This window comes from Haliotis asinina, chromosome 13, assembly GCF_037392515.1.
Source record: "Haliotis asinina isolate JCU_RB_2024 chromosome 13, JCU_Hal_asi_v2, whole genome shotgun sequence".
Lineage (NCBI taxonomy): Eukaryota > Metazoa > Mollusca > Gastropoda > Lepetellida > Haliotidae > Haliotis > Haliotis asinina.
The window spans coordinates 33,196,955-33,214,486 of NC_090292.1; the positions used below are offsets into that span (position 1 = coordinate 33,196,955).

A 17,532-nucleotide genomic window follows, 5' to 3' on the forward strand; every position below is an offset into this window, starting at 1 on the left:
CGCCATTAAATATGAGCATGCTGTTTGTTCACGGATTGGTCTCAAGTTCTTTCACATCAAGAACAAGAATTATTACCTATAGCCTGTTTCATCGTTTGTATGTTTTAATGCTACGTGTTCGTATGTCATGGGTGGAAAGGAATACATATTATCAGTTCGGGTATTTAATATACACGGGACACCGCTTTACGCAAGAGATATATGTGTGTACCTCAAGATCTATGAGGTCACTTTCCTACCGCGCGGGTGGTAAATGTACACATGTTACAAGTGATTATCTGTACCCTCCGCGTCGCCATGAGAGACTAATTCACTAGTACAACATAAGCTGGCCTGGTATGACAGAAAGTGTCCGGAAAACAGGTATGTATATTCCTTGCTAGTAGTCAAGTTTCACGGATTGGCTGGAATACTGCCGTTGTGACTTTGAATCTTAACACTCTCACTGAGGCTTGACAAAGGTGACCTCAGACCTGGTTCGGTTCTGGCTGTCACCGACATTTAGGAACCATGCCTTGTTACAGCTAAGATACAATATGTACAATTCTATATCCGGATAGTTTTCTTCATTCAGCTCGAGAATACGACACCTGTTATATAACAGTGACGTGCACGTCGGTTATTTCACATTGTTTATACACATTGAAATGACAGCTTATTGCTTGGTTATTGAAATCATACACTGACAATGACACAATATCATCTGCAATGCTATGCCATAGTAAGATAATTTGATAAAGGTGATATTTGAATAAAAAATGTCCAAGCACACGTTCCAGTCATTGAGAGTTTAACCTGACCAAATGAAAGTCTGCTTGAAGAAAATCTATTTACTATGACTCTCATTGTAAAATACTACTTTCCTAAATCATTTTCTGAAGTCCGATCCCAATTCCTGTTCGAAGCTGACTATGGACATCCAACTTTGAAGGTGTTAATTAGGCTTCACATTGTCGGTATATTTGATAATAGATTATAAATTTAAGGGCAAACTTAATGATTATTTACTCTGACAATGTTCAACAAATCTTACAGGAAACAATAACAATTTTTACCCATATATTGTATTGTTGATACAATCATTTGTATTGTCTTCCAGGTCACTGTCGTAGTTGTAGTGGAATATCTATGTAACTATAGAAAACGATATGACGTACTCTGCAGGTTACACAAAAGCGCGTTTGTTTACAAACAAGAGAGAGGTCCTGTCACGTGATATGCAAATTAGTTTGTGGAGGGGCGTAAAGAATAAGTTCAGAGTATGAAACTGTAATTCTTAAACAATGTCCTTTTAAGTGTCACCTTTGCAGTGCTAAAATTAAGTCCGTGATAAGTATTTTATATATATTGTATTGGTGGAGTGCCTCAGATGTGAGCACTGGCGGTAAGGACAGAAAACAGAGTCCTTTTGTAATCTACATTGTGCTTACTTTTATTATTTCATGCTATCGACGCAATATTTCTGATTTTATTTGGATAATTCGTTATTTTTTCAGATGAGTTCTGTCATCTACCTTCTTGTGATCACTCAAGCCGTGTCGGTTACAGGTGCACGAGGTACGATATAGATATTTACCAAACACACTCACAACGAAAATATTCCAGGTTATAACAGATCGATAGCAACCTGTACATGTGCTTTGAATGAGGTGTGGTTGATTGTGTGTTGTTCGATCACTGTGACTGCACAGATTCAATGTTCAGAATCCAGAGCTATGAACGATGTATATAGTCTTCAAAAAAGTTGGGGAACTGTACTTTTAATATACGATTGTCGAAATTGGGAGATATATGGGACTGAATCAATGTTCGTTCAGTCATCCCCCATGTTAGGTGACTGGAGTATGACATGAAAATTTCAGGTTTACAATTTTCTGTCAGTAGTGCGTGGTTTCACCCTGAAAACCCTGACCATGTTCAGATGCAAGAAAATTATCGGAAAAATGGTCAACAGTGATTTATCGACCTGCCTGAAAAACGTCAAGATTCATAATGACACTCCATGCACGCGTAGGCGACTCCCGCGTTGTGCACGTGCCACTCATGTATTGTGTTTGCGCGTGGTGATAACGTGAAATGATGCTGCATACACAGGATGAATGTCGTTGTAACGTTCCTCGGTGAGTTTTCTTTCTACCAGACTTCAAAGTTCAGGTTCCCCTACATTTTTGAAGCGTATGTTATCATGTTTTACAAATTAGGATAAAAATGCCGCCGAGATGGTTCGGGTGATCCTGGCACTCAGAGCACCAACAGCATCCTTGGCACCGAGAACAATGGGAACCCTGACGACTCTGTACAGCGTGCGTGCGTGCGGGCGTGCGTGCGTGCGTGCGTATTGTTTTATACAATAGTATCCTAAAGACCTGCCTGAAAAACGTCAAGATTCATAATGAGACTCCCACGTTGTGCACGTGCTTTCCATGCATTGTATTAGCGTGTGGTGATGACGTGAAATGATACTGCATACACAAGATGAATGTCACTGTAACGTTCCTCATTGGGCGTGTGTGTGTGTGTGTGTGTGTGCAAGCGGAGGTATTCTTTTATACAATAGTATCCTGTTGTGTTACAAATAAACACCAAACACTATTTACAGTAAATGTACATCTGTAAAGAATATGACAGATTTCTTCAGGTTACCAAGGTCATGTAAACATAAATTGCTAAACGAATTCTCTTTTAATAACGTTTTGAATAAATGGGCATATTTCAAAACGTATTTGTCAAGCCAAAATGAGTAATAACAAAACTTTTATGGAGAGAGATCGTGTGTGGTGATATATTCATTACACACTTAAATCAAACGACGATACAGCTGTAGTATGATAGCTGATGATTCAACTGTAGACTATTCTTTCAAGATACACAGAGTGTGAGTGAGTTTAGTTTTAGGCCGCTTTTAGCAATATTCCAGCAACAATACGGCGGGGGGCACCAGGAATTGGCTTGACACGTTGTACCCATGTGGAGAATTGAACCCGGGACTTTAACCTGGGAAACTTTGACCGCTTGGCTTCCCCTACCGTCCCACTTTAACAGAGAACGACAGTAAGAGACGATAACATTCAGATACTACTTCAACCCGCCTAGCCATCCCTTACCAAACTTAACCTTCATGTTCAATACTAAAATATCAAACCACTCCGTACCACTCAACCTTATCACCCCTTAACCATCTAACCACCCAAACCTGTCATCGCTTTAACTCCATACCACCCTGATCTATCACCCCTTAAACTTGTCACCACACAAACCCACTATCGCTCTAACTCCGTACCACCGTGACCAATGACCCCTTAAACTTCTCACCACAAAACCCATCATTGCTCTAACTCTGTACCACCCTGGACCCGTGAAGGTCCCGGGGTAGAATAGGCCTTCAGCAACCCATGCTTGCCATAAAAGGTGACTAGGCTTGTCGTAAGAGGCGACTAACGGGATCGGGTGGTCAGACTAGCTGACTTGGTTGACATGTCATCGGTTCCCCATTGCGCAGATCGATGCTCATGTTGTTGATCACTGGATTGTCTGGTTCAGACTCGATTATTTACAGACCGTCGCCATATAGCTGGAATATTGCTAAGTGCGACGTAAAACTAAACTCACTCACTCACTGTACCACCCTGACCTATCACCTTACAAATTTCTCACTAAAAACTCACCACCCGAATCTATCGTCGCTGTAACCATCTTAACTTGTCACCAGTGTAACCGTACCGTACTTAACCCGTCACTATATTAACTCCAAACCCCTTCTTGACAAGTTGAGGTTGGAGCTCCTGAACGACTACTGTTGAGCTGAGATTCAGCTGTATGAAGTACATCCTTATTATCGACGTTCTTCAATCAACAGATGCCACAGATTACTATGTTGAAAACACACCCATACTCTCAAACTGTTATTGTGGTTGGAAGTCCGTGCTTGACATTAGTTATAAAAGTATGTTCGGATCGCTGAAACTCCTGATGACACCAAGTCCTGACTTATCATTACGCAATTTGCCAAAAGGTGGCGTCTCAAACAGCGCATGTCATACCCGGGGTAGAATATTCAATTTTGTAGATAATACTATCAAGCTTCTATGAGCACTAATCGTGTTGCAGGATCATGTCACTGCTTGAAAAGCTGCCAAGGTTTCCCCAGCACTGCATGCCCAACGCCTTCATCAGGCCCACTTTGCAAGTCACCATGGTTCGGGAGCTATTGCCAGATGGGTAAGAGGAATAAGTATGTGAATTTAGTTTTACGCCGCATTTAGCAATATTGCAACAGTATAACGGGAAATAAGACAAATATGGATGAGGATTCACCAAACCGAACACGAGTGGTAATCTTCATAATGATCTTGGTGCAGAATACAGTGCACGTCCACGTAAAATGTATGCATGATCTCTGTCCTGTCAGTAAGGTTTGAGGGTCCCGGGGTAGAATAGGCCTTCAGCAACACAAGCTTGCCACAAAGGCCACGGTGCTTGTCATAAGAGGCGACTAACGGGATCAGGTGGTCAGGGTCGCTGACGTGATTGACACATGTCATCGGTTCCCAATATTGCGCAGATCGATGGCCATGCTGTTAGTTACTGGACTGCCTGGTCCAGACTCGATTATATACAGACTGTGTGCGGTCTGTACTCACCCACTCCTGCAGGTCATGTCACTGTTGGCATCAACCCATGATATGTTACATATGTGAGTCTACCTTGTACTATCATTATTCTGTCTTCTTATACTACCATTATCCCTTCTGTTTATGATATCATTACTCCTTCTACCCATACAGTCATCATTTATTCTAATTATTCTAAATTATACTACATTTAACCTGATACTTACACGAATCATTTTTCATTTTGGTTATACTCTCATTGTTTGTTCTACTTATACTATCAATATTATTCCTGTTTATCTATCAATATTCCTTCTTCTTATACTATCAATATTCTTCCTGCTTATCTATCATTATTCCTTCTTCTTATACTATCAGTATCCTTTCTGCTTATCTATCATTATTCCTTCCTCTTATACTATCAATATTCTTTCTGTTTATACTATCATTATTCCTTCTTCTTATACTATCAATATTCTTTCTGCTTATACTATCATTATTCCTTCTTCTTATATTATCAATATTCTTAACACTAATACTATCATTATTCCTTCTCCTTCCTTCCTCCGAATGATGCAGCCATCATTCATTCTAATTTTACTTTCATTATTTCTTCTACATACAAATTCACCAATCATTATACTTTTCCTATCATTATTCATTCTAACCAGATAGACTCCTAAACACGAGATTCGTGAACTTATTGGTTGTGGAAAATTACGTGAAACTATCACAATAATACTTACATTCATGTGTTTACACACACAAAACCATAGCCCCAATACAGTAGAAACTGTCCGTGAATTTACAGTTTTCACCTTAGCAATATACTTGAACCATGAACAAAATCTTGTGCAGGCGTTTATAAATGCATATATGTATGAACTGACGTTCAATTACAACAAGGATGTGAGAAGACATATTCCTGTATCTGATTACAGAAAACATTGCGTTTCACAAGACAGCCACACAGAGTACTACGTATGACTATCTGGGACATTTCCGTGCTTCCTATGCAGTAGACGGGAACACTGACACAGACTTCAGTCATTCGAGTTGTTCTCACACAGAAGAACCAGCAGGCGGCACTGCCAGCTGGCAGGTTCTCCTTGATGATCATCAGATGTTCAACATCAGCAGGATCAGGATCTTCCTGCGAGACAGCTGTAAGACACATAAATTGATTTATCCTGTTATGCCGACACATGTAAAGTTCCTCTTTATATGATACATGCAAGCCACAAAGCATATAATACACCACAAGAAGAAGTCAAATCTGAACGACCTTAAAACACTTTCACTCTCATTTAAAACCATTTTCACATATATCATATGTTTTATTTTTGGATTACATTTTCTTAGTATAGAACAGATTCTAGTACTTTTGCTGGGTTGAGTCCCATATTGGGACTCGAACCCACACCTCAGGGTCAGGAACCCAATCTCCAGCCCATAAAATCAGCCACCTAACCCGCTCAGTCACCACGAATCCTCAGGGATACACAAAGTCCGCAGTCTTGACTGCCATTTGTCAGAATTTAATTTTGTGGTCGTCTCGGTGCCCGAGAGGATTGGACGATTGACTTTGTGTGCTGGCGATTAGGTGTCGGGCTCTGACGGTGTGGACTACTGGCATAAACGTTTAATCTGGGAGACAAATGAAGAAAAGAACTGCTGGCATTGACATTATCAGTGTAACAATATTAATGGTAACACAAGAAAAGGCCATTCTTCATTTAGAGCAACCATAAATTAACGACGTCATAGACGGTGTCTAACTTCTGACACACGCTCATACAGTCAGTGGTTCGCAGTGGAAGCTTGTGAATACTAAGTCCAATGATAACAGAGCACTTTTCTTAAATTTTATTTCATAGCTTTATTCCCAAATATGAATAACCCCAATTTGCTCAAATATATTTAAACATACCAACTACGACATTAGAAATGTCTTCAAAAGGGGCACCATTCAAGTGTTCAAATAAGACACTATCAGAGTGTGTCCAAGCATGACACAACAGTACTAGTGTCCAAACACAATACTACAATAATGTGTTCAAAATATGACACTACACCACAGATACACCAAATGTGTAATCTCCAACTTTTTCAACCATATGTCTACAAACTAGACCCAAAGACACCCAATTATACATAGAGAGAGCCACCAAAGTGTGACTGCTCTCATTCAAGTCGAACATCGAAGAGCAAGAAAACCACGTGCTAATCTTCACGTGTTTCAGCAGAAAAGTTCAGTTGCAAATGCGTTCCCGCGACCGTTACTGTGTCCATGAACGGGGGTTGTTTGGGCGAATCCTTCTGTCCAGTCAGTGTCAGTAACAGATGTGGACACGACAGGGGGGGAGTGTTGTTCATGTTGTGTCCGGCAATATCGTCTTGTTGCAAAATGCAAAGACGTTGATCTGTCGCCATATTGGGAACTTGTGGCTGATCACCTGTTGTGCCGTTTGACGATTTATAAAGTGTGACAATGACACCTTACCCTCAACCGACCTGTAGACAAACCAGTCTCAAGAAAGCAAACAGTTCTTTCGAATTCTCCCTCTCTAAGAGTTGATAAAGGTGGCATTGTATAAAGTCCACAATATAGGGCTCTTTAGACTTTCGACGTGATTTTGATACTCAGTTAAACACTTTGGCACTGCCTTGTGGAAACCACCACGTGTTATGCCTTTAAAAGCAATTTACAGATGAGTATGTGATTTTCACAGATGGTGGTCGTTCTTGTCATTACTCCAAGCAAAGTTTGGGTTGAACATTCGCTTTACATGTTTAACTATAAATCACCCCTTGAAGTAGTTCAGCATAGTAATAGGATATTACATTTTCTACTCGTCTGAACTTTGCGTTATAGAAGTAAACATTGACATTCTTTGTTTCATGACATCCTAATGTTTTCAAGTTCTGAACCACAACAAGAACATGCAGGTTTTTGTGGATGGCTATCTATGTAACTCTATCAGTGGAACAACACTTGATGGGACACGTGGACCTGTCACAAATCCTTTTGACGTCACATGTAGCCATGTCATTAAAGGGAACAAGGTTGCCATCAAAATGAGCGGGCAATATCTGACATTGTGCGAGGTTCAAGTTTTTGGTAAGTTTGAGCCAATCGAGCACGACAATACATTTGATCCTAAAATACGGTTGACATGAGTTTAGGACTGTTTCTAAGTCGCGACCACGCAGTGAAGACGTTAATCTGAATTCACGACCTCAGCGTTATAATCCCTCTATGTTAGGCTTGACAACTTACTAAATTCTGAAATAGGCCTTCAGCAACCCATGCTTGCCATAGAAAGCAACTCAGTTTGTCGTAAGAGGCGACTAACGGGATCGGGTGGTCAGACTCGCTGACTTGGTTGACACATGTCATCGGTTCCCAATTACGCAGATCTATGCTCATGTTGTTGATCACTGGATTGTCTGGTCCAGACTCGATTATTTACAGACCGCCGCCATATAGCTGGAATATTGCTGAGTGCGGCGTAAAACTCAACTCACTCACTCACTCACTACTAAATTCTGAATATATGACGGTTTTAATACAACTAAAGGGGAAATGCGTTTCCATATTCTGGATTGTGTTCATACAATGGGATAGGTAGTACCAGTACCACACAATCAGTAAGTTATGCAGGATAATTTGGTTCTGTGGTTCTGGTTTCCTATGGCAACTCCTTCTTCACTCGTCCTCGTCAAACTATAACTATAATACCAGTATATATATATATATATATATATATATATATATATATATATATATATATATATATATATATATATATATATATATATATATATATATAATGTTCAGATTTCAAGTTTCGAAGGATGGGACATCGCCTTCTCTGACTTCTCAAACTGCAGATCGACGGATCCTTAGAATTCAATATTTTTACAAATCCAGACCTCAATACACAAGCTGTTTAAACGTCTATATTTGAATTCTGTGTTCACTAAGGCAGTGCTGTATGCAAGGTTTCATCCTAGAACATGCTATTATCAGCTACCCTTGACTAGGGCAAGTAAGTATTTATCATAAACAGAAATAGACTGGTATCCTTTTAGTTTGCAGTGATGGTTGGTTTGCCTCTGACTGTAACAAGCAGTGTCAGTGTCTTGATACATCTGAAGCATGTGACAAGGAGACTGGCTACTGTAGGAGTGGATGTGCTGCTGGGAAACAAGGACCAGGATGTCAGCAAGGTATTTGAAATAGAATAGACATTTATGTCAGGATTCCATACAATGTACCACAAGCCTATGGAATTATTTTACAGATTAAAATGAGAAATGCAGCAGAAAGAGTGCTGGTGGTCCTTGCACAGTCAGGCCGGTAAGGCTCATCATCAGCCAGGGGCTCTCTAAACGTGCTCCAGACAACGAATTCTCCCAGGAAATGCTGGCTAGTCGCACCCGCTAAGAACTTTCAAGAGAATATTATAGTCTCATTATTACTGCAACCTTTTGCATTACCCAGAGTGTTAGAAGGTCTATGCTCCCGGTGGAGAACCCGGTCACTTTGTTGATCTGGAAATCAGGAGGTACCAATCCAAGGGCACCGAGAACAAGTGTACGTTAGGGCGAAGGCGAAGTCCGCATATTCTACATGTTTTTCCTGAATCTTGTCAATGACGTTTATGTCCAAAAGTCAGCGATTTAAATAAAATCATTAGTTTTTTCAGTGAAAAATATTTTATGATCATGAACAAAATAGATTAATATGCTTGCAGCTTGCAGTGATGGTTGGTTTGGGGAAAAATGTGAGAAGCAGTGTCAGTGCCTAGATACATCTGAAGTATGTGACAAGGAGACTGGCAACTGTAGGAGTGGATGTTCTGCTGGGAAACAAGGGCCAGGGTGTCAGCAAGGTATTGATGCGGTTTTCCATATTAAATGTAACATTCTCATTAAACCAGCCTTTATATATTATACGTCCTGCGATGCAGGTGTATAGGGAGGATTTTTTCAGTTAAGATAGTTATGTAATTTTTGGATACAGTGTATCCGTCTACACAGAAGAAAATAGTGCCTCGTCCAGTTTGTATATATATTCTTTCGTACAAGCGTTTTCATGATGTGCATGTTGCCATCGTAGGCAGTGGTAACTAATGGTAGGTTTGACAATACGACATAAAGAAATATCAATGGTTAGTCTTTTGATTATGAACAAAAAGACAAAAAGAGACTATTCCCTTTCAGTTTGCAGTGATGGCAGCTTTGCCATTGGCTGTAGCAAACGGTGTCAGTGTCTAGATACATCTGAAGTATGTGACAAGGAGACTGGTTACTGTACGAGTGGCTGCGCTGCTGGGAAACAAGGACCTGGATGTCAGCAAGGTACTGAAAACTGTACTTGATATTTATTGTCCCTTTCTTAACGTATTTCCCTTCTATTTGTACATGTAAGGAGCAGGTTTCATCTGATCTTGTTATGCTTACTATTTTTTCTGTAATCTTCCTTGAAGTAAATGTTCAAACACGTGTCCGTGTTCAGGAATTTTCCCCTTCAACTGCTGCTATGTAGCTACTGTCTTACACTCTGTACAGACTGTGACCATGGTCACTACGGGGTGAACTGTACCTCCACGTGTGGTCAGTGTAGTGGGTCATCTGACTGTCAGAAGGTCGATGGAACCTGCACACAGGGTTGTCAACAGCGCTACAGTCCCCATTTGTGTAAAGGTGAGAATTATATTCGAAATATCTTTGAATATTTCCCTCCCCACCCCCATGAGCTTTCTTCTGTTCGTGCAGTAGGGATGACTCGTCTGGTTTAATACTTGTAAATACACTGGTTTTACATGTTGAGTATTAAAAGGAAATATATTTATACCCACACAACAGGGATGTCAGTAGGTTGACAGGGTAATTGAGATTGGTGATTGAATCAATATTTTGTTTAAAAAATAATCTTTTTCATATCGTTATTTATACCGTTACTTTAGATATTTATTTTTCAAAGTTTCCATTTTCGAGCAAGTCTTTGTCTAATTTCTTGATGAGTCACGTTTTTATTGAATCTCAAGACACATAATTGAAAGAACGAGTAACTAATTGAAGAATCGATACACATTTGAAGTTTCTGAAATATACTTATAAAAGATAATATACATTATGGACACATTATTGAAGAACTGAGATTTACTGACAACAAATAATGATATAACATACAAAAAAATCGTCAATTCTATACAGTATTCCTTAAGCTTTCACCACTTTTCCATCACTTAGATGTAATCAACTGGGCCACACATCTCAAAATATTCAGCTCTGATGACGTCATTAGATTTTGTTGGTATAGAGTTGGGGGAGGACTGTAACTCTTTTGTGTGACGTTTTTTGCACATTAAAAGCCATAAACATTAGTCTTTACTGTAAAGTCATACAAAAATTTAAAATCTGAATTTATCAGACCTGTGGGGACACATAAGAATTTAAGATATGTTCGTTCTTCAACACAGTCTTCCTCTCACAATGAAGCTTAAACTAAATGTCTCCCTGTACTATCCTGACAAAGTAAATTGTATAGGCACCGGTGGTCACAACAAGGATGGACCTGGATGTCGAAATAGATGTGTCTGTGACTAATTAAATTCAGATTAAGGTCGGATGTAAGAAAAGTGGTCTTACTTTGTATCTGCCTTCATTATTCCAACAGCATGTGTCCCGGGGAAGTTCGGTGTAAACTGTTCAGCCAGCTGTGGTCACTGTAAGAATGGACCTGAATGTGACCGGTTAACTGGCCACTGTGAAAGGGGATGTTTGCCAGGATACATCCCACCATTGTGTGAGAAAGGTTAGGTGAAAGATCATATTATAACGTCAATCATTGCATTGTCTTTTTAAATATCATTATCAAACCTTCCCAAATATATATTAAGGAGGAAAATTATTGACAAAACCCTTGTCCCGAAACAGGTGACAAAGCGACATGCCTTGAAACGTCGTGGTCTGACACCAAGCTTCTTGGCTGAAACAAACACGAACATCTGAAATCTCCGTGCAAATCGTGCAACTCGTGCAAATCGCCTGAGAGTCGACGAGATGTCGTCGTAAATGATGTATTGAAAGATGCATGATTTAATTTCGAAATACACAGTTTGAAAAAAAAACCTTTAAACAAAACACGGCTATGTTTTCCGTTAGAATACATACAAAATATTTGGTTTCAGAATGTGGAGACTACACATACGGTCTGAACTGTTCTGGAGTCTGCAGCTGTTTGAACCAGTGTGAGGTGTGTGACAAAGTCACAGGTAAATGTAGAACTGGCTACCAGAAAACAGCAACAACGACAATCGCAACAGGAATAGAGCAGTCTCATGGTAAGTACCACGGTGCTAATCTAAAAAACACCCTGGATGTGGAATACGACAAGGATGTAAGAATGAAGATTTTTATGGATATCAACTTCTTTATGAGAGAACACTGCCAGGATTTCTCATAAAGAAGTTGATATCCATAAAAATCTTCATTCTTATGTATTTTCACTTCTAAATGACATTCAAAGACACGACAAGGATGTGTTTTCTATCTTTCTTCTGTTCTGTTCAGATCATATTGGATCTAAGACCCCAGGCAGCAATAGTAAACGAGTCAGTCAATATCTGCCATCTGCCATATCGGATTCTAATGATCTTAAAATTTACTCAAAATCAAAACCGACTCATTTATTGCTGATAACAATGTCCTAATTCTTCATCGAGAATTTAATCCTCAGCATATCTCAAATGATCATCAGCATATCAATAGTCAACGATTTCTGTATATCTTATACTTGAGAATACATTTTGTAGTATCGTCACCTTCATTCAAGACACAAATATGTTCGTGTCTTTATAAGGGAAATGGCAGTTAAAGTTATTTTTAGTGAACAGTCTGAATTGATACTACTATTCAGGACATATATTACATGTGGGAATATGTGTGTTATTGTGTGTGTCTCTCTGCATTTCCGTTCCAACTGCAACAAACATATGCTATTTGACGTACTATATTTATACGGTTTGTACCGACGTAATGTCACGTAGACAGGTTCAGCTTATGTCGGAAGACAAAAATTATATGCTCTCATCTGAACGTCGGCAGAATATAAATTCACCTTTTTCTTTATTTCTCGAAAACCCACCAAGGGTGGTACATGAGAAAATACATGCAAATGAATACCAAAATACCAAGATGTACAAACTGACATCAGCATCATTTCATATGCAAAAATATGGTATATAGAAAAGTCGTCAATGTCACATATTCGATTTTTAGTTGGAGTCTTTTAAAACAACAAACCAAATATATTTGGCTAAGTTACGTAAAGTGTTGGTTCTTTTGGATTTGAGACGGTTCACCATTATTAAGAGATTCGGCCATTGATTTGGGGGGAAAACGGATCTTTAGGAAATGAAGGCTTAATATTCAAAGAGATAATGGAACCAATCTGTAACTGCTGGGGAGCTTTGAGAAGAAGATATATTTCAAAGCCTGGGGAGTGTTTGTAACATCGATATTAAATGCCTTTTGGGTCTGCCATGATATTTCTCTCCATTGTTTAATAAACTAATCTTTAAGGATTGGTTCAACGTTGAGACTACCCACAGAGTGGAATACCCAGGTACATTGTTGAAAATAATACTTAGTCCAACATTATGTAGGATACGTCTGATGGAATTGAATCAGAATATTCGTTACAACTGATTTGAGAGTCCAGTGTGATAAATCTATAAATTACTTGGGCGAATCTAATTACATCATGTGGAAGGCTCAACTTATGCCAGAAAGCTATTACATACTGTATGTCTTAATACATAATGGATATATTCCAAGTTTGCCATATGCCAGCATGGCGTAGAGTTTCTTACACCCGCAGCTTGTTTAAGAAATTTATAGTGAACTCGTTCAATGTAGTCAAAATTTTCAAACCCCAAACCTCTGAGCCATTTGTCAGGACAGGAGAAACAAAAATTTCAAAGAATGCTAATACACTTTCTGTAAGTGGTATTTGGAAGCTGGTAAGATGAAGAGGTACACTGTTTATGGATAGGCAACTTCTTTGTTAAAATATGTACTAATACATTACAAGTTACGAGCTTTCATAAGTAATTCCGCTTTTAAATCGTCTATTTCTACGCATACTGATCAACAGATATTTATCTAACGAAAGTGATTCATTTAGAAAGTTGGTAACGTTGAGAGTATTTGCCATTTCAGTGTGATTTATACTTCATTTAGAACCAAACACGTTAGTACTGCAGGTAAAACTAATTGAGACACGTATGTGATTTATTTCATTGCCTTCACATCGAAGACAATGTAAATGAGTTTTAAACAAAACCTGAACCTGTCCTATCTATCTCTACAGAACATATATCAGACTTTATCAATATATTCCCCTTACTGTTTCAGACATTCGTCTCATAGCCGTGTGTTGCGTGATGGCGTTGCTTTTTGTGTATTCAGCTGTTACAACAACGTTTGTTGTCAGGTAGTGTCGTTTTAGTGCCATCCAACCATCCATTCATTCATCCATCCATCAAACTGTTTTCACCTTTTATCGCAGCATGTTAGTCCTATCTTACTGCAACATCTTAGTGCCCTTTATATGGTATTTATCTATATGTGCATGATTTTAGCGTTCTTGTGAAGTACGTTGTGATTCAGTGTTTTGTTTACGATGTAACCAAAATTTCCCTCGGGATAATAAAGTATTATCTTATCTTATCTTATCTTATCTTATCTTATCTTATCTATCCATCCATCCATTGTACGCTATTCCACACTTTCATAGTGAATTGCCATGCAGTGTGAAATATGTAAGTCTGAATATATAAGGGTGCAATAGTTAGGAACTTACAACTAGAGTTAAAGGTCTTCATAATACAGACATTCTTACTCTTTGACCATACATCACAGAAAGCGATGTAACTAACCGTTTCCTGACATATCTTTCAGGCTCAAACGAGAACAAGCCTTAATCAAAGCTGAACTTGAGAAACACTACATATCACTGGAGACCCAAACAGTATCGCCTGTCTATGACGTCATTACCGGAACTCATACATACAGCAATGACGACCAATCAAGGAGCAGTGATTATGAAAGTATCAGCACGCATGGTGCGACGTCATTATAGGATGCTGATATCTGGCGCACGGTTCAGAAAGAACTGTTTGTCTTTTCCAAGACCATGACTCAGTTACGTTGAAACCTAAAACTGGGTTCCGAAACGTCGAAACCATCTCCGAGACAGGGCCTAGATTTTCAAAGCTCTCTTACCGCTAAGATAGTCGTAAGTGTCATGCATTAACATGAAATTACGACTACCGCAGCTGTAAGAGATCTTCGAAAATACAGGCCCAGGTTTCGCCTTCACAACAAACATGGCGGAAGCACAGCTTGTAGGATCACTGAATGGAATCATTTTCTTCTAAAGTAATTTTCTGGATCATCTTTAGGACATGATGTAGCCGTATGACGTCTATCAGTGCATCCAATAACACCTTTAGTCCTTTCTTAGCTTCTACCTACTGTAAGACTTTAAGCTCACAATCGCCTGAAAGCTACACAAGAAGTTTGGGTATGTAATTTTCAAAGGGTTTTTCAATTACATCATGAAGCTGTGAGAGGTACCAGTGTATCTTAAACCGTATGGTGAAACCATCCGCTCGTTTGTAAAACTAGAAACTATTGCTGCACAAGTATTAGATGAGCCACGACCTGACACATGACCCCTATTTGCATATATGGGAACACCCTCCAGAACATTCCATTTGAAACAAGAGGGAAACAGGTTGTCGTCTAAATATTGAAAAGTTCAATTTCCTCGTGCGAATCGTGTCGTGATGGTGTCTTGCTGGGCCCACTTGCACAAAGCAGTCTTAGCGCTACAATGATTGTAACTCCCATTCTCCAACATAGGCTTAAGATAATTGTAGCACTAAGATCGCTTTATGCAAGTGGACACTGGACTAAATCGCTCTACGAGACACGTGTTCAGCAGTAGCGGTATTGATTTCATGCCACGATCAGCGTGTATTGCACGTGCTTAAACACCAATCTACCTGTAGCAACAAAGTGTATTCGTCCAGATTACTGCCCCGTCTGCTTGTCACAAACGCGTTTACTGCACTGGCTCATCTAATACTTGTCAAGCAATAGTTTCATTTTGAAACCATGTACCCGAAACTAGACCCTCGTTTCTAACAAGAGAAACCGGTTTCAGAAAACATAACCTTTTCGCAATAATCGAACAGGTCCTTAGTGACATATCATGCCACCCTCATGCTTGATGTTTCCTCCTGAGTCTGGAGGAGTCACAGGTTCAGTGTGTTTAGTGATAGCAAGTGTTTTTTCCACTGATTCTGTGAAAGACAATCATACATCCCATTTTGGTCAACTTTTATTACAAACATCAGTTTGATTCGGTATGACATTAAATGTTAACATGGGCAATTAAAGGCAATACAAACGCTAGTTGGTTCCAAAGGCCATTTACCAGTCAACACGTGTACAGTTGCTTATGCAAATTACGTCAAAGGTCGACAAAAATGTTCCACACAGCAAAGTAACCCTAAGTGCGATACCTCAAAGTACGACACAGGTGTGTAATCCTAATTTCGATACATCAACGTTCGACACAAGTGTGTAACCCTAAGGTCGATACATCAAAGTTCGGCACAACAATGTAAACCTTAGTTGGACTCAGCAATGTTTGACACAACAGGTTTATCTTGACTTCGGTACATCAAAGTTCAACACAAGAGTATAACGGTGAGGTAGACATGTAAAAGTTCGACAAAACAGTATAACGGTGAGGTAGACATGTAAAAGTTCGACACCAGTGTGCAATCTTAAGTTACATAAGTCACAGTTCGACAAAACAGTGTAAACACAAGCTCGACACATGTCAGTTAGACACAACAGTTCAACCCTAGCTTCGTTAGAGCAATGTAAATCTGCATTTACAAATGTTGTATGAGTGAGTGATGCTCAAGGATATGATCAGTACGTGGACAATGCTAAATTCTTCCAGTCCGAAGTTCCAACCTGGTTTATGCTACCTTATCTGGACTTCAGTGTGACATTCGGCCAACGGCATTGAGTAAATACACATTTACAATGAGCCGCTAATGTTATCTTCATAGCATACACATTACTAAAATCGGTGTAATGGCTTATATATGTTTTCTTTACATTACCCACACGTTTCGACCACACAAACACAATCACTTTCTTAAGCATACACTGTTGATACCATCAACGCGAATGAGGAGGGTCACTGATATTTGGACATAGAGTGTGGTGAGAGCGGAAGCTCCGAAGTGATGCCAGCCTCAGACGCTTCCCCCAGGAGGAGCCAGGGTGAGGGCGTGGACTCACAGAGAGATCTAGGGGCAGTAGTACATAATATATGTGAGGGATGCAGTAACTTTCTCAGTCGTCAACTGTCTTGTCTGATAGCAAGCAGCCTATAAACGACAAGGTTGGCCTATCAACCAACAGCTCCCATGTGGTGTTGTAATAGATAGCTTCATGCTTGTAAATTACATAAACATGTAATAATAAACATTTTTGTGCATATTTGCAGAGAAATAGAGAGTCTTTCTATGTCTATGATATTTGCGACAATCAAAGCATATTCAGAATTGTTCAAACCTACATTTGTCAATCAAGAAGATTCTTTTAATTCGTGTAATACGTAAGCCCTTACGGTCCTTCACTGTCAGGTGTTTAACAATTTACCTGCGATATTAATAAATCTGTATCTCTGAAATACTCCCAGTATCACTATAAACAAAAACTCATTCAGACACAAGTCCAACTGCCTTGCTGAAATTAATACCCGTTGATTGAAACACTTCAAACAATGCATGCGTGACCGTTTCCATACGCCTCATGC

General features: G+C 39.3%; 1 protein-coding gene across 1 annotated transcript; it reads left to right on the forward strand.

Annotated features, from left to right (window-relative positions):
• The first annotated feature begins 224 nt into the window (after window positions 1-224).
• Window positions 225-16,106, forward strand: LOC137259764 (protein draper-like). The gene is made up of 13 exons (XM_067797376.1): window positions 225-363; window positions 1,497-1,557; window positions 4,108-4,218; window positions 5,552-5,776; window positions 7,534-7,731; window positions 8,706-8,843; window positions 9,371-9,508; window positions 9,840-9,977; window positions 10,188-10,322; window positions 11,299-11,436; window positions 11,813-11,965; window positions 14,040-14,118; window positions 14,586-16,106. The coding sequence occupies exons 2-13, from the start codon at window positions 1,497-1,499 to the stop codon at window positions 14,764-14,766; spliced, it is 1,695 nt and encodes a 564-aa protein (XP_067653477.1). The 5' UTR covers window positions 225-363; the 3' UTR covers window positions 14,767-16,106.
• Window positions 16,107-17,532: the final 1,426 nt, after the last annotated feature.